This window comes from Neomonachus schauinslandi, chromosome 2, assembly GCF_002201575.2.
Source record: "Neomonachus schauinslandi chromosome 2, ASM220157v2, whole genome shotgun sequence".
Classification (NCBI taxonomy): domain Eukaryota; kingdom Metazoa; phylum Chordata; class Mammalia; order Carnivora; family Phocidae; genus Neomonachus; species Neomonachus schauinslandi.
The window spans coordinates 199,562,049-199,588,473 of record NC_058404.1 but is presented as its reverse complement, the minus strand read 5'-3'; the positions used below and the strand labels follow the sequence as shown (position 1 = coordinate 199,588,473).

Genomic DNA, 26,425 nt, shown 5'->3' with positions numbered 1-26,425 from the left:
CCATCACCAAGGCCACGAAGCAAGCAGCAGGAAAGGCTGGACCAGGCCTGAGGGTTCCAGAACCATATCTCCTCCCACACTGTTCCACACGTCTGCTGCTAGCCTTCCCACCTGCCCCCAAACACGGGTGTTCTCGGGGGTGACATCCCACCCCTTCCTCAGGCGACCACATCCACCTGCGCATGAAGACTTGCCTGGCCTACTGCTGCACCCAGAACTCTCTGGAGCCTCCTATCTGTACGTCTACTTAGATGTCCAGCACGTACTTCAAAGTCAGTGTCCAAAATCAAATCTATGAAGCACACTGCCAAACCTGATCCCAGCTGGGAGTACCTGCGAGCCCCTCACTAGCTGGACACTCGAGTGCAGGTGATTCTCGGCCTTCCCTCACACGTCCGCAAACTCCCTCAGGGACCGGCAGCTCTCCTCTCCCTCGGCCTCTGGCCCCCCTACCGTCCACCAGCTCCCCACGCCTCAGTTCAAGCCCTGGTCTTTTGGCCTTCATGTGTCCCTGCCTCCGGGCTCCCAAGTAACCTAAAGCTCACTTCTGGATATAACCCGCCTCCATCCTCACCCTGAGCAAAAGCCTGCAACCGTTCCCTCTGGCCCCTGCAATCCTGCCCAAGCTCCGCGGCATGGGACCTAAGTCCCACACGATCTCTCACCCCTTTACTGTAGGCTCCAGCATCGCCAAACCAACTGCTACAGCCCTGCTAATTCTGGGCCACCACGTGCTCACGTCACGCCTTGGCTCAAACTCACGGGTCACCTCTGTGTACTCTGAGCCGAGCCAGGGTCGAGGGCCCTGCCCATCTTCCCTTCCTAAGAGACAACACGTACAACACACTACAGAGCTGTCCGTGGGTGCAGCTCTTCCCTCTGGACAGAGCTACGGACAGGCAAGCACCGTGTCCTGCTCCCCGCTCATCACTAGATCCTAGCAGGGGGCCCAGCACAGACCTGTGGTTAGTGATATCTCGCTTACTGCACGGATAAACGGTACTCTGAAAACAAAAAGGTCCACAACACCGTTTCTCTCCTTGGCGGAATAAGGAAGGACACAGTAAAACAGACCTCAGAGCGCCTGGCAGATGCAGGAGCTTGAAAAGCAGAGGGCACCTCAGACGCAGGGCAGTGGGGAAGACGATAAAACAGGATGTGGGAGGGAGTCCGGCCGAGCCCAGAGAGAAGCCAGCAGTGAGGACAACGAAAAGCAGGCAGGGAGAGGAGAAAACACACAGAAAATTCAGTCTTACCAATCAATCAGGTAGATGTCTGGAGTTAAGTTGTTTTTCTTGAAATGAGCAAATAATTTCGGCAGATTTTCCTCAAAGAACACCTCAAATGCAGCAAAATAGGTCAACATCTGGGGAGACAATGTGAGATAGACCAATCAACCAGTTATCAGCACAGACTTCCACTCTACAGCAGAAAGGCGACATACGGACACTTTCAGGACAGGACAACCGTCATCCGCAGCTGCGTACACATCTCGCTGGGCCCGGGCAGTTCCTACCTGAGCCCCTTCTCTGCTCTCCACAACGTCACTCGCTACATGGTTGTATTCCCTCCGCTTACACAGAAGGCGGCAGAGGCCCCCTGGTGTGCGGCAAGGCTGGGACCTGAACCGTGCCTGGCCCACTGCAAAGGCTGAGGGTCGTGGGCTGGCTCTTCTCCAAGAACCAGGAAGGAAGAACTGTCTAAAGGAACCCGAGAAAGCACACGTCCCGAGGGAGTGTCATCCTGACGTGCGTGGCCCCAAAACGCTGCCCTTTTAACGCAGCGAAGGGAGAAAATATTAAGGAAAAGTAAGCAGTCAGAGCCTCTATGGTAAAGGCACATGCTTTTCAGCTCCGAGAGGTTTGCAGGAAAACACGCACTGAGCAGGGGAGCGCTGCTGGAACAGGAAGAACAGCCGGGGTGGGACTAGCAATGACCCGCGTCAGAGCGCCAGCCCCCTCTTGGGCCATTCACCTGGATGCATGCGGGCAACTGGCGACTCTCCGACTCAACGAAGGGATGTACTGTAGACCAGCGGGTCCCGACTCTGCCCCCGGGGGGACACCTGACAATGTCGGAGGACGTTTCTGATGGACACGCTAGCGGGGAGGTGCTACTCGCATTCAGCGGGGAGAGGCTGGGGATGCTGCTGGTCTCCTCTACAGCACAGGACGCCCCCCCACACCTATCAGCCCCCATGTCCACGGCGCTGTCAGGAGACCCGCTGTCAAGAAGGTCCCGTTCCACACTATGATTCTATGATCGTGCCTTAAATTCCAGAACCACAGAAATTCACAAGCGCAGTTTTTATCATATGTGTCTAAAGAGAAAGGTGGGGTCTTATCTTCACAATTAGGAAATACTGAGATAGAAATCATTTTATTATATATAACAAGTATTTTCCTGACTACAAAACCTGTAAATGCTCCCTGTAGAAAACTTTAGTATAGAAACAAAAAAGATCATCCAAAAATACTATTAATATTGTTCATTTCCTTCTATTGTTAAATATGGTAGCTGTTACAGCACATGTTCTGCTTCAGATACTTTTGAAATAAAATCAGCTTTCTAGGGGTGCCTGGGTGGCTCAGTCATTAAGCGTCTACCTTCGGCTCAGGTCATGATCCCGGGGTCCTGGGATCGAGCCCCGCATCGGGCTCCCTGCTCGGCGGGAAGCCTGCTTCTCCCTCTCCCTCTCCCCCCCGCATGTGTTTCCTCTCTCGCTGTGTCTGTCAAATAAATAAATAAAATCTTAAAAAAGAATCCACTTTCTGATCTTACTTTTCCACAATATGATGCCAATCTCATTACTGCACCACATACGCTGCCAGATTTTATTATTTCTCTTATTTTAACTGCAGTACGTTAACACACAGCGATACCTTATTTTCAGACATACAATATAGTGAGTGATTCAACAGCTCCACACATCACTCAGTGCTCAGTGTGCTCCTAACCCCCATCACCTATTTCCTCCATCCCCCTGGCCACCTGCCCTGGGATAACCACCAGTTTGTTCTCTAGAGTTAGGAGTCTGTGTTTTGATTTGTCTTTTTATTCCCTTTGTTCATTTGTTTCTTAAAGTCCACATATAAGAAAAATCATATGGTCTTTGTCTTTCTCGGACTTATTTCACTTAGCATAACGCTCTCTAACTCCATCTATGATGTTGCAAATGGCACGACTTCATTCTTTTTCAGGGCTGAGTAATATTCCACTATACGTATGTCTGTGTATGTACACGCCCCCCCCATATCTTCTTTATCCATTCATCAGCAGATGGACGCTTGGGCTGCTTCCACAATTTGGCTGTTGTAAGTAATGCTGCACTAAACATCAGAGTGCACGTATCCTTCTGAATCGGTGCTGTCTCACTCTGCGTAAACACCCAGTAGTGCGATTACTGCGTTACGTAGGGTAACTCTACTTTTATTGAGGACCCTCCATCCTGTTTTCCAGAGTGGCTGCACCAGCTTGCATTCCCACCAGGAGTGTAAGAGGCTTCCCCTTTCTCCGCATCCTTGCCAACATCTGTTGTTTCTACTGCCGGATTTTAAGTAACCATCTGCCTCCCCCTAAACCCCCATTTTAAAAATGTTTTCATCTTTACGATGAAAAAGGATTTTAAATAATTACAGTTATAATTATGTAATAACCATCTTTTTTTTTCTTTTTTTTTTTTAAAGATTTTATTTATTCATTTGACAGAGAGAGACACACACACACACAGTGAGAGAGGGAACACAAGCAGGGGGAGTGGGAGAGGGAGAAGCAGGCTTCCCGCTGAGCAGGGAGCCCGATGTGGGGCTCGATCCCAGGACCCTGGGATCACAACCTGAGCCGAAGGCACACGCTTAACGACTGAGCCACCCAGGCGCCCCTGTAATAATCATCTTTGTCCATACCTGTGACTTTCTCAGGATTGATTCGCACAAGCAGAACTACACACCCATGCCATTTACCACTACTGATAGTTAAAACCAAACTGTCTTCCAAAAGGCCTCTACCAATTTATAGCTCCCCTAACAGCTACCACATTCTCAGCTGTGTTGAAATACTACTTTTTTTATAAATATTTTTTTTTAAAGATTTTATTTATTTATTTGACAGAGAGAAAGATAGCGAGAGCAGGAACACAAGCAGGGGGAGTGGGAGAGGGAGAGGCAGGCTTCCCGCCGAGCAGGGAGCCTGATGTGGGACTCGATCCCAGGACCCTGGGATCATGACCTGAGCCGAAGGCAGACGCTTAACGACTGAGCCACCCAGGCGCCCGAAATACTACTTTTTTTAAATGTAGGTACTGCCTAAGCAAGAAACACTCCAGAGTCCTTAGGATATTAAGGAAGAAACATGCCCGAGATTGTCTCCTCGAAGTACTGGTGACCGTTACCAGCAAATCAGACAATGGGCCCCTTTAGTGGGCGGCTCTCCGGGCTGTAGAAAGCCCACGGGCTCAGGAAGCAGAATGGGTTAAGATCCCAGCAATTCCACTCACCAGCTATGTACCCTGATGGATCATGTCATTTTTGAGCCTTGCTTCTTCATCGGCACCCTGCAGGAGACCCACCTCTGGAAGCACGTGAGGGGCCTCCCCAGGGCAACTCCTGTCAGCTCCTCCCACCTGGTCTGTGACTACAGCAATAAAGAGGTGGTCGTGACCACGTCCCCTCTCCCGTGTGGGGGTGGGTGCACTGCATGAAGCAGAGCCCCAGGGTTGCAGTGAGCAACAACAGAGTGGATGATGCCATGCTCTCCGTGATGGATCCAAATGTGGAGGGCACCCCTCAGCTTCTGCCGTGACACAAGTATGTGTATTCGGGCAGGAGCTGTCCCTCCTTCCTCGTTTAAAGAATGTGTTTTCAGAAATACTTGTGAAAGAATGTGTTAAATACATACAAATGGGACGCCTGGGTGGCTCAGTCGGTAAAGCGTCTACCTTTGGCTCAGGTCATGATCCCAGGGTCCTGGGATCGGCCCCACGTCGGGCTCCCTGCTCCCTGGGGAAGCCTGCTTCTCCCTCTGCCTCTGCCTGCCGCTCCCCCCTGCTTGTGTTCACCGACAAATAAATAAATGAATTAAAAAAAAAAACAACATACAAATGGCTATCAACCGTGTATTTCCCTCTGAAAAGACAGAACGATCAGCAACCCTGGCTGTGTGAAGGCACACATACTGGGGATACTCACAAGGCCATGGTCCACTCGGAAAAACGCCATTTGACAGGGTTTATTCAAAAGATTAGAAAAAGCAATGAAGGCATCTGCAGTATCTAGGTTCAAGCTCAGCACGGCCGCTATAAAGGACATGCCCTGCACCTGAGGAAGGAGAGAAGGGGGCATTAAACTCACGGCAGCCACCACGGTCGGACCTGCTCTTTCACGGACTGAAAGAGGAACCAAACACCCTCAAGCTAGGAGGGCCCACATGGCCACCCACCCATCCACCACCCACCGCTGAACTGAGTGCCTCCGCGGCGCCCACCTGCCCTCCCTCGACTGCTCAGCCACATCGGCCCCCCGCCTGCGCTCCCTCAGCCCCCACCTCCGGCCACATGGAAAACCATGAACGATGGCATCCGGCACCTGACAGGCTGCCCTCCAGAACGGACGGTGCCCAGCGCCACGGACATGGGGCTCTAACTTGAGGCGTCAGGGCTCCAATCATGCGCGCACAGCTGCCAAGCCGTGGAAACACAGCAGCGCAGCGTGTAAACGGTTACTGCTTAAAAGCTTTTCTGGTTTAATGCTAAGAAAAAAGAATCCCATGCAAAAAATGAAAATAAAATCCAATCACAATGTGATTAGTGCCACAGAGAGGCCGTGTCAGCTCAACCCCTTTACAAGAAAGCGGAGGCAATTCACGGACCACAAAGCTCTCCATTCCCCCCGACATCAACAACAAAAAAATGAAGGCACCACTCAACCTGACATTTGCAGCTAAGTTGTGCTGGGCAATATTCTGACTTTCTCTTTAGATGGTAACATTGTAAGATATTGAAAAGGTTCACTTACATAACCCACATCCGGTCGGTAACAAGTATAAGCGCCCAAAATACTGTGCAACATGTCATGATATGGACCACCCTAAAAGGATCAACACACCAAAAACAACACGTGTGTAAGTCTGGTTAGTACTCAGATGGACATCTGACGCGGCTGCCGGTCACACCAGCTGCTCTCGGAGGACGAACCAGTCGCCAAGCATTATGCTCGCAGCTCTACGCATCCTGCATGACTCAACGAGTTCACGACCAATCCACGGTTAACCAGAGACTGCAGCTCAGCCTACAAAGCTGCTGGGAAAAAACCTGGTGGGTCAGGCATGAACACCTCACTCGGAAAGCATCCTTAGTCTGGCTCCTGCTGCGTAACCGTGTCTCCCCTCCACAGCTCAGCAGGCAAGCCAGCTACCCCAGGGCTCTTCAGAGCAGGTGACCCGCCTGTCTCCTCTCCCGGCAATGATCCTCGTCTGTTTCTTTTGTGTGTTTCAGCAGGCAGGTTTAAGAAATACCCTGTGAGTGTCAGTCCTGACAGCAACCATTTTATTAACATTCTCCCGGTCCTGCCACCCGAGACCTGTGCTGGAATTTCCTGTTTCCTAAGTGAGCACAGAAGCAAAAAAGGTACCTCCCGCGATGTCAGTGTGTCTGAAGGCACCGTGAATGGACCGGTAGGGTCCAGATCCCACAGTCCCCGTCCATAGCTACCCTTCGGCTACAGTCAACTTAAGGAATAAAAAGCGTACGTGGCATGTGACGACAAAGTCACTCTGCACGTGACCGTGTGTGGCTTACAAAAGAACGCCATGGCCCAAACCATCACATTCTGGCGTATACGAGAAGTAAAAGAAGAGACACTTCTAAATCAGACGGACGAAAGAAGGAAAGCCCACACGGGAAGGTAACAAAGACGGCATCCGGTGCCAAGCGGGCAGAAGGGGGATGGGCACGGAGCTCGGTGACAGAGTGCCAAATGCCCACCTGACCACCACCGCTGACCATCACTGAATGAGAAAGACTAGAACATCATGCTGAACTTCTCTTAAGGTAAATGCTTTTAACTTAAAAGATTCTCCACCGTTCTATGTGTTGAATGTCCTTTCTCTGAAGAAAAGAGGGTGCCAGTGGATGGCGGCCCCCTATGTCAGATGCCCTCGCTTTGGACATCTCCCCACACTCTCCCCTCCCACTGCACTTTGTTTTTTGGTACTACCCACTTATGAATTCAGAGCTAAGGGCACCACAGACTGAGGGACACACCCAAAGGAACCCAGAGGGAAGGAGAAAAGCCAACTTCTCTGCCATCTGCCCCCACCCACACCTGAGAGACCCCTAGAGCCCCTTCTCTTCTTCTAAACACATCTCCCTGCACCAAGATAACTGCCTTGTGACTCTCAAAGTCCATGAGGCTGAGTCCCCAGGACAGACTGCACAGAGATCACACTGGGTCCCCAGTCTGGGAACGCTGGTCCTCAGCATCGGCAAGACGCCAGCACCCTCTCAGGCCCCGTTCCGGTTCCCCGACTGCCCTTGTCAGCTGCAGGGCAGGTGTAGATCTCAAAGCACTGGCCTGACGCTCCCCTTCCTCCAGGGCACAGCTGAACTACACGGGCTCCCGGTGCGGCCATAGCAGCCAGGGGTCGGTAAGCGGGGGCCACAGCCCTGAACTCCATGCTCTCTGTTCACTCCTTCGGAGGGAAGTGGGATCCCCTGCACCACCCACTGTTTGATGCTTCTCTTCTAGTCCTCCTTCTGCCTGGAATGTCTTTCCCATCGTCTGGTCAGACTGTCACTCAAACCTAGTCCAAGCACAGCCTGAGGGTCCCTTCCCCAGCAACCCCATTCCCGACACCCGCCGCCCCCATGCCGGACTCCCAGCAGAGTGGCCCCAGCTCCTCCGTGCTGGGACACACCTACATTTCTGCAAAGCCCCCGTGTGTCTAACATGTGCATCCGCATGCCTGCCTCCTTCCATGTGGCTGGTGAACTCTCTGTTCTGGTTCATTCCACCATCCTTTACTGGTTATCCAGGGCGTGCATGGCATGACACCAGAAACACAGGCCTGACAGAATCATGTTGGGGATTCCAAAGATGCTTGGCAAGCGCCGAGGTGAGGACACGGAGGCGGCCAGGGACATGTGTGGAGGCTGGCACAGCGATCCACAAAAAGACGGGAATCTGAACCAAGAAGGGGCCGTGGGAACAGGGCAAGAACAGATTCAAGGATATTTCAGAAGTAGAACTGGCAAAAACCGTTACAGACTGGATACGGGAGAGGTCAAACAAGACCCCGGGGAAATGTCTGCTGTTGGAAGAAAAGGTCTTCACGCCCCTCTGTTCTGATGACTCCAAAATCCACAGGCGGCAGCCCTGAGCCCTGCCTGTGCTAGCTCAGAGGCCCACGGGAGAAACCACGGTTCTCTTTACTGCCATCCAAAGAGGGTACTTACTCTATCTTGTCTCCCACGGCTGGTTCTGCACATGGGGGTGTCACCACTCTCTCCTGGGCCATCTGCTCAGAAGCCCACCCTCACCACAGCCCGCAGCTGCTGAGGACTTCTGCACGCCCCCACCCGCACCCCAGGCTCCCCACCCGGATCGTCTTCTGAGGGAGTGCTACTCTGTGCAGCCCTGAAAACGTAGTTGCAGCCGGGAAGCTCCGTCAGATGGAGCAGCACACCAGGCCCTTCCTCCCTTCCAAGGCTTGGGTACATGCATCGTAAAAGGAACCAGAGCTGCCTTTGAAAGCAGAAGGATGAATTAGCCTCATCTGTAAAGGTCTAAACGTGATGACATAAGACTGCCCTCCCCCACGCCCAAAACCCCTAGTGCTTTTCAAACTTGATTACAAACACGTGCAGTTTGGCAGCTATGACGTTTACACAAAACATACTTAAAGCAACAAATGACTGCCACCTACTTGCTGGAAAATGCAGAGATTAGGAAACGTCCTCGAAATGTCCAGTTTAATAAGCTCCAAGCTGGCTTCTCTGTCTGCGGCTGAAAACCCGGCATCTGTCAAAAGACGAAGAGTCAGGACACGGCTCAGAGACAGGCACGCGCAATCACAAGGCTCTCAAGTGTGACAGGGATGGACACGGGACATCGTTCTGCACAAGTACATGGGCCGGATTACAGCGGGAGCCCACACGGTCCACCATGGGCTTCCGAAGAGCAAAACCTCGCAGCACCCGCTGAGGCTGGATCGTCATTAGGGACTTCCCAGAGTCTGAAATCGAAATCTCATCTGATATTACCTGACATCAACAACGGTCAGTGGAAGGAAGGACGAGTAAGTGAATATTCACAAAACACACCTTCCTTTGCCCTAAAACATCCCTGGTGTGAACTTAGCATGCACGGCAGTTACTAAGGGGAAACACTCCTGCATACTATTTCTGACAAACGTTTACAAATAACTGGTTTTGTATTTTGGAATTCCCTCAGTACTACATGAACAGTATAAACAAAGATCAGTAAAAAAAGACGCTATTTAAGCACCAGCCGTAATCACTCCTGTGCATCCGGGGGCATTCTAAAAGCACCATCTAGCACATGTGTGGTGTTCCTGTTTCCATGGACTAGCTACCAAGCTCCTGTAGGAGCCAACACTAGACCAGTCCTGGGGGCCAGGCTACTAAAACCACGGGAACAGTGAAACCACACTGGTTCTGACTGGCCCTCCTGCCCGTCTGCACACAAATGCGTCTCAGGAAATGGTCTTTCTCGTAAGCTTTTTCTTCAACTTGTTTGCTCTAAAAAAAAAAAAAAAAAAAATCCTTTTTCCCATGAAACTTTTCATAAATTCGCACCAACCACTACTTCAGTAAAGGAAAGTCTGCTGTATGATAAATAACGACACACAATTGACCCAAGTACCCCACCCAGTTTAGCAGGGTGTGTACCTTCGTTCTCCGCTTCAGAGCCTCCTGTGCTGAAGGATCGCCACCTCTCCTTGGCTCGGGCAAGACAGATGTCAAAGAGCTCTGGAAGAAAAGCCTCAGGGTAAGTATCACGGGCACATGGGCACAGAGAGCACACAACTGCCTCGTTCCAATACTGACAGTTCAACCTCAGTCCGCACGCTCACGAGACCACATGAACAGTTCCCCCCAACATGGCCTGAAGGTCCTACTGCGGCCTAAGACATCAGCACATACTAAGGAAGAATTCATAAAATATTACCACGATGTCGGGTATGACTTAAATTACACAATCTGCCCCTACAAGGCCACTGTTCTGACTTGTTTCTGAGTTAATTGCCTCTACCAGCCTGGGAGCTCCTTGGGGGTGAGACCATAAAGGTCTCTCACTCACCTATGTGTCTAGAGCAAAAGGCGCTGGGACTGACACAGATCCATATAATCAACGAACATCAGACTGATGGACGGAAGCAGAGACCAGCAGAAACCCATCTGGTTTCAGAAAAGGACAAGAGGCAGCCCCTACCGCCATGGCCCAGGCGCCCTCATCTCGCTACCGGAAGTGGGGAGGGGGCCGAGCACAATGGGCAGAGGCTTCACGACACCAGGGTTCCTACTGGCAGCCAATTCCCAGGATAAGCCCCCATAAGGTGGGCTCCAAATCTCCCCCGCCCACCCTAACAACTTTCTTTTTCAGTAAGTCTTCTCTTTGAGTAGCTTACGAACAGTGAAATAATACCTCATGCTCACAAATTTTGCTGTCATAGACAGCCCTCCGCGGGTATATCCACACCCCATTCTTGAAGGAACCAAAGTGAGGACTCCACCTGCAGAGACTTCCCAGGGCCCCCGGGCCATTCACCCCAGCCCCGGGTCCCTCATCCACATCCATGTCGCTGATGAGCACCGATGCATCACTAAGACTTTCACTGCAGCTACCCAGAGAATTTCTGTCACTTTACTTTTCCCATCATTATTTTGGAAAATACAAAAGAGCACGACCGCCTCCCAGACAGTGAATGCTATTTTATTAAAGCATAAGCCAAGCTGTGGTAACAGCACTGTGATCCAACAAGTGAAATCTGGATTACTGACCTTTTTCCAGCCTTGTTACAGATCTGACTCACAACACACTGGTCGACCAGGGCAGAAGAGGGTACGACTGTGAAATGTAACTTCACACTATTATCCCTAGACAAGAAGGTCTGGAGAACCTATGCCTCCTCTCTTTCCAGAAGGTGGGCTTGGCTTTGATCGTTTCAGCAGAAGACGGAAGGAAACCACCCCACGGCCCCTGACCCCTGGGAACCACTGGCCAGGAGAGGTATGTGACAGTTCAAACACAGACACCGGCAGCCTCGGGGAAGAATGGGTCAGAGTGTCGGAGTCCTAAAAGTATCTCTGTGGCTTTGCTGCTGTGTCTGCAGTGACGAGGGGAACAGCAAACACACCTTCCTCCCAGACCCGGGTTCAAAGCCCAAGGCTGACTTCCCACAGAGCGAAGGTTTAATAATAGTACTACACTGACTTCCTAGAAGCTTCCGATCTCACAAGCACAACCTTTAAGAGCAAATCTCCAGGGCTTCCCAAGTTGGAACGCAGGCTTCCGACTCAGCCAGGGGTAGAATCAAATCCTGACTCCAGCACGCACCAGGGTGGGGGAGAGTCCCTAACCTTTTCAGGATGGCTGTCGATGTTACAGAAGACAGGTAAGTAAAGAACCGAACGTGATGCCTGCCTCAACAACTGGAATTCACGACTATCTGCGTTACTGGCTTAATTGTTCAGTAAAACGGAGATTAAGGAGAACCCAAGAAGGTGGCATGCATTCATTCGGTGAATACTTCTTGAGGGCCTGCCATATGCAGAGAGCTGGGCTGGGCCCAGGTGACAGAGCAGAGAGCAGGACAGGTGGGACCACAGCTTCCGGGGCACGTCCTCTGGCGGGGGCAACGGACACCAGGCAGCTAACTGTACCAGAAAGGTGCGACGTAAATAAAATGAACCAACACCAGGATTTAGACAACTTTCAAGACGTATAATCGATTAACTAGCTGTTTAGCCCCATCTACTCGGATACGGTCCACAGAAGATTCTAATTTCCCTAAAATCAACACAGGCATCAATGAGAAACACACACACACACACACACACACACTCTGCATTATGTTCAGCTGTTTGATAGACTTTAGAAATTTTTCAAGAACAAGGACTGAGGCAAATACTCAGCAATTTCTCCAAACCCCTACAAACGAGTCCTACAAGTTAAATGTCACATACAATCCTCTCAGGTAAAGAAGTTAAAATGAGCCAGAAATGGAGCTTGGAGGAGGTCACTAGAAACAGAAACCAGTAACCATCCACATAATCAGCTGACCTTACTCAAGATGGAGAACACTGCCTGGACAAGGCTCCCATCATGGGATGAGATCAGTGTCTTGTAAGATAAAAAAATAACATAACAGTAATAAAAAATATGAACCCTAGCTACACAGAGAAGATACAAATCAGTTTTCCGCTCGAACGCCTTCCACGGGGTGAAAACCGTGGAACCACCACCAACCACACGAGCGCGTGCAGGGCACGAGCACAAAGGACGGGAAGAGGAAGAGGCTCCCGTCTCAGCAGCCGAGACCGCAGCCAGGGAGAAAAGGGAGAACGAGTGACCGCCAGTTACGAAGCACTAGATTCTAAGTGTCTGAGCTCCAGTGTCAATCTCCCTCTGGGGGCGCAGCCTCGCGGGGTGCCGGGCACGGAGCAGGAAGCCAGTCCGGGGCATGTGCGGCTGCTGGGGGATGATCACCTGCACACCGCACGGGGCATCCGGAAAGACAAACAGCCCGAAGAAAGCGGAGTACAGATCTCAACCTTCCCTCCGGACTTCGGCTACTAGGACTCAGGGACCCCGGGCCTGGCACAGCAACTATCCTTCTACGGTGCTTATGTATGAGCTGCCTGGAACAAAATGTTGCGAAAAAACCCCACAGTACCCTAGATAGAATGCCTCCACAGAAAGAACACCCACCTTCCTTCCACTGTCATGTCCCCATCAAGCCTGGCTTTCCACAGCACTTGGAGAAGAGATCCTGACGTGACCCAGCCCACCGCTGCTTTGAAACCCGTATGTGCCACCTTGTCTACTCAGGGAAGAGGACAGGTATCAGGAAGAAGGGAGGCGTGTGCTTGGGACTCCCAGGTAACTGAGGCACGTAGGAGTGACCCTGGCTGCCCCGCTATCTCTCCCTCCTGGAGGACACAGTTACCAGGCCTCTCAAAAGACTCAGCTTCACGGCAGTGGCTACCTTTCTTCCTCACGGGGCAGAGGGGACGGGAGAAGCCAGAGGACTGGGGCTAGAGGGAGGCAAGGGGAGAGGATACATTCTCCAAGCCTAGGATCAGGCAAGCTACTCACCATGGGTGATGTTTAACTCGTTGCCAATGGCTAAGCTCCAGACTTTGCCTCTCACACTGGGAGGGATTCCCTGCCACCATAAATCTCGAACTTTTCTAGAGCACCACCTGCACAAAAACGGAAGCGTGGATTTAGGAGTTTGTTCTCCATGAAGAAACATCTGGCTACCTGTGTGCCCAGCCGCAGACCAGAAGAGCAGGGGATCCGGAGTCGCATGTGCAGCCCCTGCCCTCGGGGAGCTGCAGCCCAGCGTTCCAGAGGCCGGGAGAGCAACAACAATGGCTGTTCGGGAGCTGAATCCTGAGTGACCGGCAGCAGTTTAAGCAGGTAACGGACGGGAAGGGCTTTCAGAGCAGAAGGCACGGAGCAAGAAAGAGCCCGGGCCGCTGCAGGAAACGCAGACAGCTGGGCGCGGCGTGGGGGTGCCGGGGAGCCCTGAGCCGCACTGCACGCAGGCCAGTCACTCGGGGAGTGAGCTGCCCAACCCCGCTGGCAGTGGAGACGCAGAGGTGTGCGGGCCACGATGCTTACGCACCGCCAACAGCCGGGACTAACGTGAAGGTGCCAGGGCTCCCCTGGGGCTTCTCAGCGCAGCACAGCGGGGAAGAGCACGGGCTGCTGTGACCGAAACCAGGTCTGCATCCCAATTCCAGCCTTACCTGCCGAACCCAGAGCAGATGACTTCTCCCCTCTGCCATCCAGCTGCTGAAACCCTCCCCCAGAAGGGCGCTGTGAAGGTCAAGTGGGACAGGGCACAGAGGGGACAGGGCACAGAGGCGCCCGGCCGGTGCACTAAATGCGGGCTGCTGTGGAAGCGCCCACGTCTAGCTCACATCAAGCATTGGCCAGGGCAGGAGGCACTGCGGGGGCAAGGGGTTCTGCAGCCACACAGGGACACAGCCTAGGGGTTCTGAGCACCTCCACTCTGTTCCTGGGTCCCCTTTGAGAGAAAGTATTTCCTGTGTCCAGCCTATTAAAGACACTGCCTAGAAAATCGGGCTCCAAAATAGCCTGTTTTCCTAGCAGAGATCCTCAACAGGGCTGTCTGACCCCTGTAACGAGAGCCAGTAACACCCAGGAAAGTGCCAGAAGCAAGTCCCCAACATCCTAACATCCAGTTCAAGTGGAAAGGCACAAGCCTGAAGGGAAACTCGCATCCACGCTCCCTGGCAGTGCCCACTAATGGGCTGAGGCCCAGAAGGAGCCACCCGCGTCTGCTCCTGGCCCTGGGACTGGGACTGCTGTCCACACGCTGCCCCTCCCCCATTCTGAACGTGCAGGAAGAATAGATCTATAGCTGTCCCTTGGGTGTTAAGATGACAGCAGCTGCCAGACTCTGCTGGGTACTGGCCACTGGGGGTGTCCTCACAGACCCCGTCCCCATCCTCAGAAGACAACAGATGCTGGAGCAGATGGGTGCAGTGTAGCCAGGGGTCTCCCACAGTCACCTGGGCAGCAAAGTCTTCCCCAAGGAAGCCTAAGCTTTAGAGAACGAAGGGTTAGCTGGATGAGGCGTTACAGGGCAAGACCACCCTAAGCAGAGGGGATAGAACATGCAAAGGTCCTGCGGCTCCCTAAGGAGAGGGCTCATCAAGGCAGGAAAGCTGTGAGCCTAGAGAGGAAGAAGCAGGTTATCTCACAAAAGATCCCACCAGCTAAGCAAAGGAATTCATACTGTATACAAAATAGTAGGAAGTCACGGACATTCTACACTGGGCGGAGGACAACGGACACAGACCTGGGCTTTAGAAGATCCCTCAGGACACTGAGCAAAGACAATCTGGGGGTCAGATGGGGGATGTCACGGTGTCCAGGCAAGGACAGCAGGCAGGGCTGAACCAAGGTTGGAAGGGAGACCCCACGCCACATAAGTGTAGGGTAAATCCACTGAAGCCTATGACAGGAGCTCCGGTTACACGGCCACTTGCGGTAGGTTCTAGAGGAAAACACCCGGCCGTCGAGCTGTGCCCGCCACACCACAGCTTACATTGTTTCCCAGTTAGGCAAAATCTCGTTGTTCCAGGTGAGGACGGCGTTGCCAATGCTCTCCTCCAGTCGGCACCTCTCCTCCAGCTGCCTTCTCCTCCGCTGGGCCTCCTTCAGCTCTGCAAACCATGATCACAAGCAAGAAGAGAGCACCTGTTAACCGACCCCCGCTGCTTCCACGCAGGGTGACTTTGCTCAGAGTCCCGCTGCGAAACCCCCCCAGAAAAAGCGACCGAAGTGGAGCTGCGAAGCTTCCCTCCCAACACCCGTTTCAGGCCTCATGGGGTATAGAATGCTTAGGCCTCATCTACCTCTCAAAGAGTTTTTAAGTAGAACGCACAGACAGAAGAGTACACAAGTAAGAACACAGTTGAACTACCACAAGGGAGAAACCCATAAACGACCACCCCAGCCAAAACCCAGAACACTGCCAACCACCAGACGCCCCCGGTGCTGCCTGCTAGATCTCCTTCCCAATCAAACCTCTAGCCTCGCCTCTCACGGCTCAGGCACAACTCCTAGCTTGTGAGGAGCAACTCTGGGAAATCCCATGCATCTTAATCTACCCATGCTTTGCGGTATTTCTTTCACGGTGGTAAAACACCTAAAACAAACAGTAGCATGCTAACCATTTCAGGTGTACAACCAGGGGCACTGAGTACGTTCACACAGTTGTGCGACCGTCGGCACCATCCACCTCCAGAACTTTCTCACCTTCCCCAACTGAAGCTCCACACCATTCTACTCTCCATCTCTAGCATGCTGACTGCTCTGGGGGCTTCATGTCAGTAAAATCATACAATATGTGTCCCTGAGTGAGTACCTGATTTCACCGAGCAAAATGCCCTCAAGACCTGTCCACACTGCAGCAGGTGTCATAACGAATGTCCTTCCGGTTTACGCTTAATATTCGTTGTGGCATGGGGCCACAGTGTGTTTATTACGTATACTTTTTAAATATGCTGCCATCTTAGAGTTTTTAAGTGTTCCATAGATTTTATCAAACCCAATCACATCTTCTTGTAAATGAGGAAAGCAGAGCCCAGAGAGGGGAGGAAGTCTGCCCATCACCTCGGGCTGAAGCTTTACCCAACATAGCACTTCTGTCCTAAGTGATCTCTTTTCTTGTGTAAATTCAAAGTGTTATCTCCTTGGGACCCCTGGGTGGCTCAGTCAGTTAAGCATCTGCCTTTGGCTCAGGTCATGACCCCAGGGTCCTGGGTTCAAGTCCCACATCGGGCTCCCTGCTCGGCAGGGAGTCTGCTTGTCCCTCTGCCTGCCGTTCCCCCTGCTTGTGCTCACTTGGTCTCTCTCTCTCTCTGACAAATAAATAAAATCTTCAAAAAAAAAAAAAAAAACACCAAAGTGTTATCGCCTTGAAGAAAGCTACCGGGAATGGACAGTTTTAGTGGAAACATACGCTTTTGATGGAAAATTACAAATTTCAAAATAGTTAGGCATCCACCAAAGTTCAGGATCTAGGGCTCCAGGAGGTAAAAAGAAAATCTCCTGAAAGACACGAAATCTCGTGCCGTCTTACATAACCAACATGTGCAGATTCCATTACCTCGTTTCTTGGCCTGAACCACCATTTCTTCATACTGCTGCCTGTGTTTCTGAGCTTCTTCAGCTGGCTTCGCTGGGAGGTTTCTTGATAGAAAATAGAGGATTTTCACTATTATAAACATCAAATAAAAGTCTTGGAAAAATAAAACTTGAAGAATCATTTACTAAAAAAAATGAAAAACTCAAAAGACCAAAAAACTACATTTGCTAAGATGACCCAATATGCAGCAATTTCATAAACTAAAAATATTTACTTACAGAAATAAAACAAGCTCATTATTAAAAAACCCTGAAGGAGAAAGATTAGTAGAAAGAAAGGAACAGTTGCCCACAGCTCCCATCAACGCTGATCTCCCGGGATTCTTCAGTCGGGCTCCAGGGCGACCGTGTGCTGACCACAGTGCACCCCAGCTGCCACAGTGACCAGGAAGTAGGGACCCTAACGGCAAGTGTCGCGCATTTGGATGAATCCGCTCCCCGACCAGTTTCTCAGGGGTGTGAGCTTTGTATCCACTATGGGCTCATTGAGCTCATCTGTTTTGTTTCTTTTACATACAAATGTGCATCACAGTTCTGAGCATCTAAATGGATGTGCAATTTGATTCCTGGGTAAAAAAACTCAAACGCACAGGCTCTTCCAGAAATGTGCTGGTGAATTTGCGGGTGCTTGACACCTGGGAGGCAGCAGGTCCCGCTGCTGTGCTCCTCACACAGAGCAGCCCGTGTTCCGGCATATTCTGAATGACCGCCCAGCTTTCTGCCGGAGAGCATGGCGCCTTTTTTTTTTAAGATTTTATTTATCTATTTATTTGACACAGAGAGAGAGAGAGAGCACAAGCAGAGGGAGCAGCAGGCAGAGGGAGAAGCAGGCTCCCCACTGAGCAGGGAACCCAACGCGGGGCTCGATCCCAAGACCCTGAGATCATGACCTGAGCCGAAGACAGCCACTTAACCAACTGAGCCACCCCGGCACGGAGCCTTCTGACAGTGCTGGGAGGGTGGTCCCGAATGGGCTCTTTCTGGGTCCCCATCCATCTTTCTATTCCTGCACTGCAGGACTCTCCCCATCCACCACACAGCCACAATTCCCATGGACCGAGAGTTAACATTAGAAGACCCATTTCTGGGTTAGTTAGGCATCCGACTCTTGATTTCTGCTCAAAGTCGTGATCTCGGGGTCACGAGATTGAGCCCCGCATCAGGCTCCGCACTTGGCATGGAGTCTGCTTGCGATTCTCTCTCCCCCTCTCCCCTGACTCACATGTGCATGCACTCTCTCTCAATAATTAAATAAAATCTTAAAAAAAAAAAAAAAAAAGGAAGAAGAAAAACCATTTCTTCTTTAGATTTCATCAGTTTTAGATTTCAGGGTAGGCAGGGACCTAAGGAACCACTGTTTTAACAAGCTCTCTTTCTCCCTCTTTTCAAAGCTGTGGGATCTTTCTATTCAAACACAATGTTCATGGAAGCTCCATACTTAAAGAGAGACAATCTGTGGCCTGGGACAATGCAGCAGTCCCTTTACCTCACTGAGACCTCCAAAGGCGATGTGTGAACCAGTCATCAAAGCCCATCTTATCCACCGATGGACACTAGAGGCCTAGGGAGAGGCAGGCCTGGTAAGATCACTCAGCCCACGTACCACCGACCCCCAAGAAGCCAGCTGGCCAGGCCAGGAGCTGTCTTACGACGCTGGGATGCCCCCGCAACACCCCAGTTGCAGGACACTTCCCTGCGCTTCTTACCGTCAGGAGCCAGCCCATAATTTACAGTGGCTACTTAGTATTTCTAAATGCTAAATTAAAATGAAAAACCACCTCAATGGAAAACCTTTGTCAAAACTTCTGTGTTAAAGGATGGTTTTGCAAATCAATTCTTTATTATTATTATTATTATAGCACACATGTTATAGGAAATAATGAGGAACTGAGGATTTTAGTATGTGCTAGGGCTTACTCTTCTTCCCTCTGGTGACCTGAGCTCTTTTGTAACACAGAGGTGATCAGCAAATTGTACTTATCAACTCGAGCAAACGTTCTAGAGATTCTTTTTAAGACTCATGCTGGGGGGCGCCTGGGTGGCTCAGTCGTTAAGCATCTACCTTCGGCTCAGGTCATGATCCCGGGGTCCTGGGATCGAGCCCCGCATCGGGCTCCCTGCTTGGCAGGAAGCCTGCTTCTCCCTCCCCCACTCCCCCTGCTTGTGTTCCCTCTCTCGCTGTGTCTCTCCCTCTGTCAAAAAAAAAAGACTCACGCTGGTCTGTCTTCCAGGATGAGTGCGGTGGTGGACAGTGGCTCAAAATCAAGATTCTTCCTCACATTCTGCTTTGGAGAGGGTGGCTTGCTAGGTCGTCCAGCCTTGTCTTCATATTCCTGGGACAAAGAAACAAGGGGTAACTCTGGACCTCGCCAGTTCTGATATTATGAAGCCTCTCTGAGTGCAAGAAAGCGGTTTTGTAACGAAGTCTTTTAAGTCACTTTGAGGATAGCGCATCCAAAATACTTCCTTTTCAGAAGGACACATTGGCAACTAAAGGGGCCATACAGCTCTGCAGTGAGGACTGCGACCTCCCCTGCTGCTGGGGGAGGGGCTGGTCACTGAGGCCCACCACCCCAGCAGTCCTGCTCAGGCTTTCTGCACTTCTCCAGGGTAAGAGGTGTCTTCTGGCTTCTGGACAATGTCAACCTCTGTTCGTTACTGCAGTGACCACTGGGAAGCTTGAAGCCAGAGCAATAGCCGACTCCAGCATTCATCTGACCCCCTGGCTTCATCTCCTACCCACTTCCAACCAAAATTTCAAACCCCTTTCCTTTTATCTCATGGCATTTTATGTATTTTTGTTAGCCCTTCAAATAGTTTCTGAAATGAGGAAAAGGCTAAACATTTTTTGCAGAAGATGATTAAAAGTGTTTCTTTTCATAGATATATTTTTTTTATTGAAGTACAGTTGACACACAATGTCACCTTAGTTTCAGGTGTACAACACAGTGATTCAGCTTCTCTATATGTTACCTGTGCCCACCACGAGTATGGCGGCCACCTGTCACCATACAACGCTCTTACAGTATCACTGCCTCTGTTCCCTGTGCTGGGCCTTTTGTTCCCATGACTTATTCATTCTATAACTGGAAGCCTGTGTCTCCCACTCCCCTTCACCCACCTAGTCCCTCCGCCCCCCTCTGGCAACCATCAGTGTGCTCTCTGTATTATGGATCTGATTCTGCTTTTTGTTTGTTTACTCATTTGTTTTGTTTTTTACATTCCACATATATGTGAAATCAGATGGTATTTTGTCTTTCTCAGTCTGATTTATTTCACTTAGCATAACACACTCCAGGTCCATCCACGTTGTGCAAATGCAGTTTCATTTTCTTAAAAGCAGAAACATAAAAAAAAAAATTCTTTAACATCTTTGTATGAAGCCATGACTGCAAGTTGTTACATAAATATTTGTGCCATGACAGCACTGGGTAACTAATGTGTCCCTTGGTCACACCTGGTGACCCACATTCCAAATGCCCAACCAGAAGAGTTCAGGAGAGTCAAGCAAGCTGGGACCAAAGAGTCTAGCTTCGGAAACAGCGTGTGTGTGTGCGCGTGCGTGTATGTACACGCTCTTAGCCCTCTGGCAAAAAGAAAAAAAGAACCAATACTTTCTTATTGCCTATAGATGAGGCTCTCGGGATCCTCCCACTTAAGGGAAGACAATCTAATTGGCAAGACAGGACAGACAAATGAATAGCTAACCCAAGATTTAAATAACCATTCCAGATAACAACAGAAGCAATATCATGAGTGGAAAGCAATTAATTGCAAAATGAATTAAGTTGACACTCACTGCCAAGGGAGTTGTTACTGGTAACATGATTTGGCCAGCAATTATTCTCTCAACCACAAGAGCCTATAGAAGCTTCTAAAAAGTAGAAAGGTGTATTTATTTCCTCAAAACACACAGGCTGTGAGAAGGGGTACACCAAGAAGCAGGTGGGTGGGGCAGTTTCTGTGCATCTGGGGGCACAAGATTAGATGCCATCGCGGTCTACCAGGAAATGGTCCCACAAAAATACCAAAATGACTTCTGCCTACCCCAAAGTGGGAAAACAGACTCCCTTTTTCATCGAGTCAACACCTGAGCACACACTGTTTCAAGCACTCAGCTGTGACCTAACACAGCATCAAGCCACTGGAAGCTTCACATCTAGCACCAGGATGTCAAAGTCTTGGATTTTATAGACAATCTACCAAAAGCTGTGTGTTGAGCAAGATTCTGAGGCATGTTGCATTTTAACAAGAATTAGTAATGAATGCACTGTAAGGTGCTACTCATCTGCTGACCATGGTCTAGTGAACTATATGCCAAGGCCAAAGATGACAAGCCCCAAGTTAAATGTCCCAGAATGTGGACACCCATTTCCATTTGCTTTTGTGTGCTTTACACATACTGTCTCATTCTATCTCCGTAACAATCTCCATGGCAAGTCTCACCCCATTTTACAGATAGGGTAACGGAGGCTCAGGGTGAAGTGTCTTACCCCCAAGTACACAGCCAGCAAGGGGCTGGGGTTGACCACTCCGTGCCAGCCCAATCTCTTTGTGAATACACTCAAACAGGTGTGCAGTTTTAGAGGGAAAAGGCCCAGTCCTACACAGGTTAGGTGTGGCGCCTGGAGCCAGATCGGTGTGGGATAAAATTCAGACCCACCAAGAACCAGCTGTGACCTCCAGCAAAACACTTATTAGAATCCTTGAGCTTCATGTCCGCATGTGCAGAAACGGAAGGGAAGCCATACCAACCAGAGAGGACTATCTAAGGAACAGGGAGAGGCCTGGCGCACAGGAAGTTCTTGATAAAGCATAGCCCTGGTTGCTGAATGCCATTACCCTTAGACCTGAAACAAGGGAGGGAGGGAAGGAGGGAAGAAGGGAGGGAGCGAGCAAGCAAGCAAGCAAGCTAGCTCTTGGGCCAAACAATCAAGGAGCCTGCAAAATTTGCAAACAGCACAAACACAAAAAGGAGTAAAGTTAACCAAATGCCTTGATTCGTAACCAAAAAATATCAGGTCTCTTCAGTTAGCACTCCGAAGCTCTGTTACAAGTACAAACAGCTCCGTGAATGAGCAGAGAGCTTTCCGCGGACGTGACACACACAGGTCACCTTCCCGCCAGCCCTCTGTGCGAGGAGCCACCACCTCTGTCCCCATGTCACAGAGGGAAGGTGCAGGCCCAGAGATGTCAGCGAATGGCCCGGCTGGGAGCGGGGGGCTGGGATCAGAAGCCAAGCATCTGGCTCTGCAGCCACAGTTTCCAGCACTCTCCAGAATGCATGAGAGACGCTCACAGACATGATGCGGAAGTAATTCAATCACTCACATTCTGTCTAAAGAAAGCTTTCAACCATGACAGAAACCTGTAATATTGAATTAAGGGCAGATGTAGGGCAAATACTTTTGTTTTAATCACACAGAGCACTGCATGATTAAGACAAAACAAAACACAACAAAACAAAAACAGAGGCGGCCTGTCCTGCCCATATTTGAAAGCGAAAGGAAAGCCTTTCCAAAACTCCAAACAGCATTGCAGGTGTAAATGGCACTGGAAACGGTCACAGGTCTTGCTCCACACCTAGTTCTTCCAGAGGCTCACATGGAGGTGTCAACAGTTAGCTCATATTCCCAATACGACAAACTGACTTTAGAAACCAAAAAGGACTGACTGCCCTTTTCCGCTGCACGACCGCGGCCACCATGGGCCGCACACCCGCTCCCGAGAAGGGCCCGATCCGGCCAGCCCTGCCTCACCACCCAGTGTCCCCACGTGGCTGAGGATACGGAGGAACAGATGTACACACTGGCCGAGAAGGGCCTGACTTCCTCAGGAACTGGTGTGATCCCGAGAGGCTCACGTGGCCTTGCCCAAGTGCTTTCTGTGACAGGCAAATAAAACCTGGAGAATTCTGAAGTCCAAAGGACTTGCTCCTGATCTTCCTGAGGATCCCTATCATTTAATTAAGAAAGCTGTTGCGGGGTGCCTGGGTGCCTCAGTTGGTTGAGCATCTACCTTTGGCTCAGGTCGTGGTCCCAGGCTCCTGGGATGGAGTCCCGGCATTGGGCTCCCTGCTCAGCCAGGAGTCTGCTTCTCCTTCTCCCTCTGCCCCTCCCCCTGCTTGTGTTCCCTATCTCTGTCAAATAAATAAATAAAATCTTAAAAAAAAAAAAAAAAAGAAAGAAAGAAAGAAAAAAAGAAAGCTGCTGCTGATTGAAAGCAGCATGAGAGGAACAGAAAGGATAAGGATGCTAAACTCCGGCTCATTCTGACCCAAAGCCGTGTTTAGTGGTTGGCTCGATATTCATAAGACCAAGAGAGTCCTGTCCCTTCCCCTCAGTTGGAAATACGAGTCACCCACAGCCTCTGCCCTGGTTGCATAAATTTGTCTACGCACTCAAGCAATAAAATCATTGTTTAACCAGAAAAAAAAAAAAAGAAAGAAAAAGAAGAATCCTTTGGGGGGAATGGGCGGGAGGGCTGCAAATAAAGCATCTCTGGAGAAACAACTTTTGGCCATGACTTATCAGCGTTAGGGGTGGCATGGGATGGGGTAAGAGCCAGGTCTCTGGAAGCGAACAGTGAGTTGTAAGCCTGGTTCTGACTTAGGGCAAGTCCTCTTGCTCCTCACTCAGCCTGCTTCCTCATCTCTGAAAAGGCATCAACCGTGAAGGCTCCTGGGAGGAGGTGAAGTGAGGCCCGTTCCGCAGCTGCCACTAAAGCGTGAGCCCCTTCTGTGGACCAGGCCCAGCCTCAGGCCAATTGATCCTCACAAAGTTTCTTCTCTTCTTGGGACCCCTATGGGATCAAGTTTTGATGAGCCTGCAGGCTGCTCAGTACAAATCACCCTACCAACACCCTGCCCAGCCACAGAGGGAATTGAGAACAGGGTTTTTCAAAGTTCCAGTGATAAATCAGTTTAGGCAGTCATGTCAACATTTTCTTTAAAAATCAAACAATTTTTAAAAAATGCAGAGTCCACATAGTAAGGACAGTTTCTTTCAGCTCTATCTTAGTTACCAGTTCTATCCTAGTTATATCTGCGTCCAGAGTTTCAAATTGTCTGGGGGGGGGGGGGGGGGAGGGATGGGGGTCAACAAAGTTTACAAGCCACTCATTTGTAAGCATGGTAGGTCACAACCCCTGCCCTGAGGAGTTTACCACGTATCCTGCTGGGAAGACCAGACTAACACCAGCTAGAGCAGCAAACAAACCTGCCACAAGGAACCAGGGGTTGAGCTGTGGGTGTGGTCTGATAACCCAGCAAAGGGTCAGGAAAAAAGCCAGGAGGCAGGAGCAGGGCCCCAGGTTCATTCAGGGACCGTAAGCAAAACAGATTTAGCAGGCAGGAGGAAAAGGGAAAGGGACCTCATCTGTGAAGGGACCACATGGGGCCGGCACTTGAGGAGACCCAGACCTCAGCCTTGAAGGGCTCTGGGAGGGGCAGTAAGATGGCGGCAGAGCTGATGGGAGCAGATCAGGAAAAATGCCACAAGAGAGCAAGCCCCAGGACCGATGTCTACGGCTGCGGGAATCAAGGAAGGCATCTCATAAAGGGTGCCATACGAGTGCACAAAGGACAGGGAAGATCTGGGCTGGGTGCGGGAGAGGCATCCTGACAGGGCAAGCAGCAGCCAAGGGACACACTCGGGCAGGCTCATCCGTGGGTCAGGGCGAGCGCATCATGTGGGCAATGATGCTGAGTCGAAGTCTCAAGAGCAAGCTACCTAGAGCTGGTGGGACTAGTCCCAAGAGGGAGAAGCTGGACTTGGTGCAGAGCTGGAAAGTAACCTGTGAGAGGCGTGGCGAGCCCGTTAGATGCGCCCCACGGCAGGATCCACATCCCGTGTGTGATCGGAGCAGTGCTGAGGGCGAGGATAAGGGTGACAGCCTCCTGAGGTAAGTGTTTAACTTGCCATTAAAAAGGAAAACCAAAAGGTGACCTCAAGAGACCTTTGTTTTAAGAGGACGAAGATCAAGCTTCTCAAATGATGAAAAGAAAGCATTCCTGGCAGGACGGCAGGAAGGGTCGTCAATGCTACCGACAGCGCCAGGAGCGCGTGGCCAGAAATGGAAGCCCCCTGGCTGCCTGGAAGACTCCGCCGTCAGCCAAGACCTGTGCTTCAGTCCTTGACTCAACTGCATACCATGGCAAGGTTGGCCGTTTCCAGCAAGACAGCTGTGGTCCCCATACGATCCACATGACCCACCGTCCACGGCAGGGCAGCAGCCACACCTGCACAGACCAAGGGCCCAGGCAGCTGGCAGGGGAAGCGCCGGCGCGGCGGCAGGCCTGGGTCTCAACCTCAACCTCAAGGACCACCACTGGCAGCGTGACCTTGAACGCATTCCTTCACCCTTCCTGTGAAAACGCCCTTCCTGTGAAAACAGATTACCGTAAGAGCCGCCGCCGCAGGTGCCCAGAAAATGGCTGGGAATTTTTTCCATTGTTGTGTTACTAAAAAATTACCCTTCTCAGTATTTCCCACTAGGAGGGGTACTCAACAGGGCCGTAGGGAAAATGCCGCGACAGGGAAGCGCCTGGAAGGCCACAGCTGGTTTCACACTTTGCCATGGGTAACAAGCAGTTCTGGGGGAGAGGGGCGCTGGTCTGGACATTTTCGGAAGAGTGGCCCGTCCAGGTCTCACAAGTGCTCAGCCTTCCGGGAGACCGTCCTGGTGGCCACGGCGGCCTGACCTCACAGCAAAAAGGCCCCCTGAGGACCTCCCGGGCTGCTCACCCTGCAGCACTGTTCCCAGAGAGCGTTCTCCACCTTACCGGAAACGGCATTTGGGAAAGCAACCGTCGGGAACCTCTTCTAATTGTTGTGCTCCTTACAAAACACGTAGAACACAGAAGTTAATATGCGGTCTGGTGAATGCAATGTGTTAAAGATGAACTGTGGGTTTTACCAAGCCTGGCCGCTGCTGCCATCTGACCAAACGGTGCAGGCTGCCCCCTCCCGCCCCCCGCACAAAGGCTTCCCCCAGGACCACGGGCAAGGCCCCCCTGGCCTGGGAGAGGGGGGCCGGGCCTGGCCCGAGTCGGAGAACAGGCTGCAGTCCCCTGCGGGGTGACAACAATCAGGACGCGGCGGCTCGCCCCCTCGGCCTCTCACGGCCCCCACTAACACCGACCCCTGGGAGAACAGCTCGCAAAACCGCACACACAAAGCCTGCTGGGAGGCACGCGGGGAACACGGTGGCCGCGTGCAAGGCTCCGCTCGCTGGAGCAGTCGTGTGCAACACACACACACGCACACGCACCCACGCAGGCGCCCGGGCCGGTGGGCGGGCCGGCCGCACTCACCATGAACGCCGCGGGGCTCAGGGGCGCGCGGCCGGCGGCTCCATGCCCGGGCGGGCTCGGCGGGCGGCTCCAGGAACCTCGGGCGGCGGCTCGGACGCGGCTCGGCGGGCGCGGGCGCGGGCGGGGGCGGCAGGCCGCTCAGTGGCGCGCAGATGCCGCGCCGCCTATCCGATCGCGCGCTCCGTGT

At 51.5% G+C, this 26,425-nt stretch overlaps 1 protein-coding gene across 3 annotated transcripts in view; it reads right to left on the bottom strand.

The window, feature by feature from the left end:
- TBC1D14 (TBC1 domain family member 14) overlaps positions 1-26,425 on the bottom strand; it is a 93,580-nt gene that overhangs the window by 13,336 nt on the left and 53,819 nt on the right. The window contains exons 3-11 of one of the 3 annotated variants that reach the window (XM_021677701.1): positions 19,140-19,258; positions 16,888-16,970; positions 15,322-15,439; positions 13,335-13,441; positions 9,905-9,985; positions 8,920-9,014; positions 6,012-6,083; positions 5,187-5,315; positions 1,257-1,366 (exon numbers count right to left, since the gene is read on the bottom strand). In XM_021677701.1, the coding sequence (XP_021533376.1) occupies positions 1,257-1,366; positions 5,187-5,315; positions 6,012-6,083; positions 8,920-9,014; positions 9,905-9,985; positions 13,335-13,441; positions 15,322-15,439; positions 16,888-16,970; positions 19,140-19,258 (914 nt within the window). The remainder of the gene's footprint in view (positions 1-1,256; positions 1,367-5,186; positions 5,316-6,011; positions 6,084-8,919; positions 9,015-9,904; positions 9,986-13,334; positions 13,442-15,321; positions 15,440-16,887; positions 16,971-19,139; positions 19,259-26,425) is intronic. The other 2 variants (XM_021677702.1, XM_021677703.1) reach the window with 2 other exon arrangements.